General features: G+C 48.0%; 1 protein-coding gene across 1 annotated transcript; it reads right to left on the reverse strand.

Moving 5' to 3' along the window:
* Positions 1-213: 213 nt before the first annotated feature.
* On the reverse strand, positions 214-1,420 carry LOC119465834 (uncharacterized). Its single transcript, XM_049657462.1, has 2 exons — positions 1,366-1,420; positions 214-1,316 (listed from the first exon to the last, which is right to left on the reverse strand). Exons 1-2 carry the CDS (start codon positions 1,418-1,420, stop codon positions 295-297), a joined length of 1,077 nt encoding a protein of 358 aa, XP_049513419.1. The 3' UTR covers positions 214-294.
* Between the last annotated feature and the right edge of the window lie 1,444 nt (positions 1,421-2,864).

The following is a 2,864-nucleotide window of genomic DNA, read 5'->3' on the forward strand; positions in this document are numbered from 1 at the left end:
CTGTTAGCTCAAGGAGGTCCGGATAAATAGACCTATAAAATGAAAGGTTAGAAATTTGCTCTAAGGGGACACAAAGGATATCGATACACTCCTTGATCACTAAGGAAGGTACCTTATCACACCCGTCTGAAAATTTGACTGCCATACCACTAACTACTGCTAGGTTCTTACATTTCCGATTTGTTTACTTGTACAAGTCATCCCGTGTTGCTTTTGAGCTATAAGTGGGATCCCTCGCGGTTGTTAAACCTTTTCCCAGCTTGTACTTGCACTCCGTCCAAAGCAACGTTCCTCTCAGTAAGTGTCCTGCCCCGGCGTCAGTTGAATCAACACCACCGTGTAGGTGGCAACGGCCCCGACGATGGTCAGAATAAAGGATCGATCCACTTCGAAGAGACCCCAGCCGGTCAGCGTAAACTTGGACGAGTTGATGTTGGATTCGAGCAAGGTGACCTGCTGGCACAGCTGCCAGTCTTCGGTGGCCACAGAGTTACGCAGCCGAAACGTCTCTTCTTCGATCTCCTTGTACTCCTTGTCCACTTGAGCCAGCGAGAAAGAGAGGATCATGAAGAAAGACACCGAGTAGATGACCTCTATGAAGAAGGACATGACGTTGGCCAGGGTGAAGGAAGCGATGCCGTTAATGAGGGTGCGGATGGGGAGGACGATGTTGACTAGCAGGTCTACGAACCAGAGGAGGACCGCGGGGGCGAAAAGGGAGTCGAGTCGTCGCTCCACATCTATAAGCCTGGTGCACATGGTCCGGACCTTTTCGAACTTGGCGACGTCCAGAGGCCCGCTGTCCAGAACTGCCCTCTCGGCAACCCTAAAGCTGAGCATCTGCGCGCGAAGGTAATCGCAAAGGTAGATGTAGTTGGTCATCAGCACCGGAGAGCCGGTGACGAGGACGTTGTAAGAGTCCCACTCGATCAGCCCAATCAGGATGGCGGGGCCGTTGGGTATGCCGGCGCTGGCGAGGTCTATGCCGTAGAAGCACTTGTCGAAGTACTTCTGCGCGGGTACGAGTACGAAGAAGAGGATTGTCATGGCGATTAAGAGACAGCTGTAGCAGACTATGGAGAAGCGGAGGTATCGGCGCTTGGAGGCGGCTTTCTCGAGAAATTTGGTCGGCTGGACTCCCTCGAATTGCGCCAGCTCATCGGTGATGCCGCTTAACTCGCTCGCCTTGACGACGAAGTAGGTTGTGGTGACGGTGGAGACGAGGGACCGGACCGTGTAGGTCAGGGTTTCGATGATGTACGACAAGGAACTGGTACGTATGCTGCCGGCTATGGCAGTTGGACACGATGTGGACGCTGTAGATGTACATCAACGTGAGCTTTAGGATGATCCACGGGGACGGGCCTGACTGCTTTTCAGATTTGCCGTTCCATTCACGTTCGGGTTTCAGTGACGCCATCTTTCCTTGAAAAGGCAGAACTGTGGCTTCGGCGGGGAAGATGCTCGTCCTGTACATCCTAAGGGAATATAAGAGTGTGAGTGTAACCATGGTTTATCATAGTTACCAAGCGAATGTTTCCACAACAAAACACAAGCACATTGAACAAATTAGAGATAATTTATTCACAGGAAAGGCAAAGTGATCGGCCCTTTGATACTCTGCGCTGGAAGGGAGGAAATGACGGATATATAGCACTGTATGTTGTTTGCTGTGGTATTAAAAAAATTACCACTGCATAGAGGCTTTGTCAAGTATTACATGGAACCCGGAAATAGACTTACGAGCAATATCTTGAGAATTGTGCATTCTGTGCGGAAGTTGATTACCAGACAGAAAAAAAAAAGATAAAAGAAAGAAAGAATATAGCTGTGTTAACTTGCTCAAGCGTTCCGTCCAACCACGAGACTCTGTCGTAGCTTCAATGCTTAATATAATGGCGTCCCTCAGGGCTCGGTGTTTGTCTCCCTTTTATTAAAGTCAACGCTTTGCTAACCTAGTTGAACCGAGTTTCGCCGTGGCCAGCAATTTGACTTTCATTTGACCGCAGCTGCGCCGTAGCCTTGGCAACGCGCGGCACTGGACTCGTTGCGCCGAGCTCCGCCGGCGTCTGACCCGGCTGACCACCCCGCGGATATCGCCCGGCGACCTGCTTTACTGGAGAGGGTACCGGGATGCCACGCGCGTGAAGCTAGCGTCACAGACTGAGGAAGAGCGAGCCGTTCGGCTCGCAAAACGCTTGGACCTGTCGGCTTATAATTTATATCTGGCTTAACGATGAGTGTATACCTAAGTATAATAATTACAGTTAAATCAAAGGTTAACCAAGTGCAACCAAGACTTAACCAGGCTAAACCAAGCTTTCGCTTTGCATATCCAGGGTTAGCTGAGCTAAGCCGCAGCCATTATTTTATTTCTTACATTTATAAATTATAATTTAGAGCACACACCAGCAAAGATCAAGTTGTACGCGGATGTGTGCGCAATTTATTCGGCAGTAAAAAAGCACCTTTGACCAAGAGCAGTTAAACCAAGCATTCCAAAAAGTTGTATCGTGGTGTAAAGCCTGGCCAAATGTATATCAAATTAAAAAAAAAAAACTCTCTTTATGCCCATTGCACACAAGAAGCGTCCTCTCAAGTTCCTGTGTCGTAACTGCGATGTATCACTTTCAGAGGTCGCGAAATACACATATTTAGGTCTCTGGATAACTAATGGTCTCAGATGGACTAACAACATTGACACGGTAACAGCAAATGCTAATCGTAAATCATTTTTTTTAGAAAATCGCTTAAACTATCTACTCTCTCCGTGAGACTTCTTGCCTATAAATCGGTAATTCTTCCTATGTTAGACTACGCTTGTATAATCTGGAATCCGTTCACTAAAACTAACATAGATAAAC

This window comes from Dermacentor silvarum, chromosome 10 (genome assembly GCF_013339745.2).
Source record: "Dermacentor silvarum isolate Dsil-2018 chromosome 10, BIME_Dsil_1.4, whole genome shotgun sequence".
Lineage (NCBI taxonomy): Eukaryota > Metazoa > Arthropoda > Arachnida > Ixodida > Ixodidae > Dermacentor > Dermacentor silvarum.

Coding starts and splice junctions, on each gene's coding strand:
- LOC119465834 (XM_049657462.1), bottom strand. CDS start 1,420: ATGGCGTCACTGAAACCCGAACGTGAATGGAACGGCAAATCTGAAAAG. Junction 1,317..1,365: donor CAAATCTGAAAAGCAGTCAG/GCCCGTCCCCGT, acceptor GTACATCTACAG/CGTCCACATCGTGTCCAACT.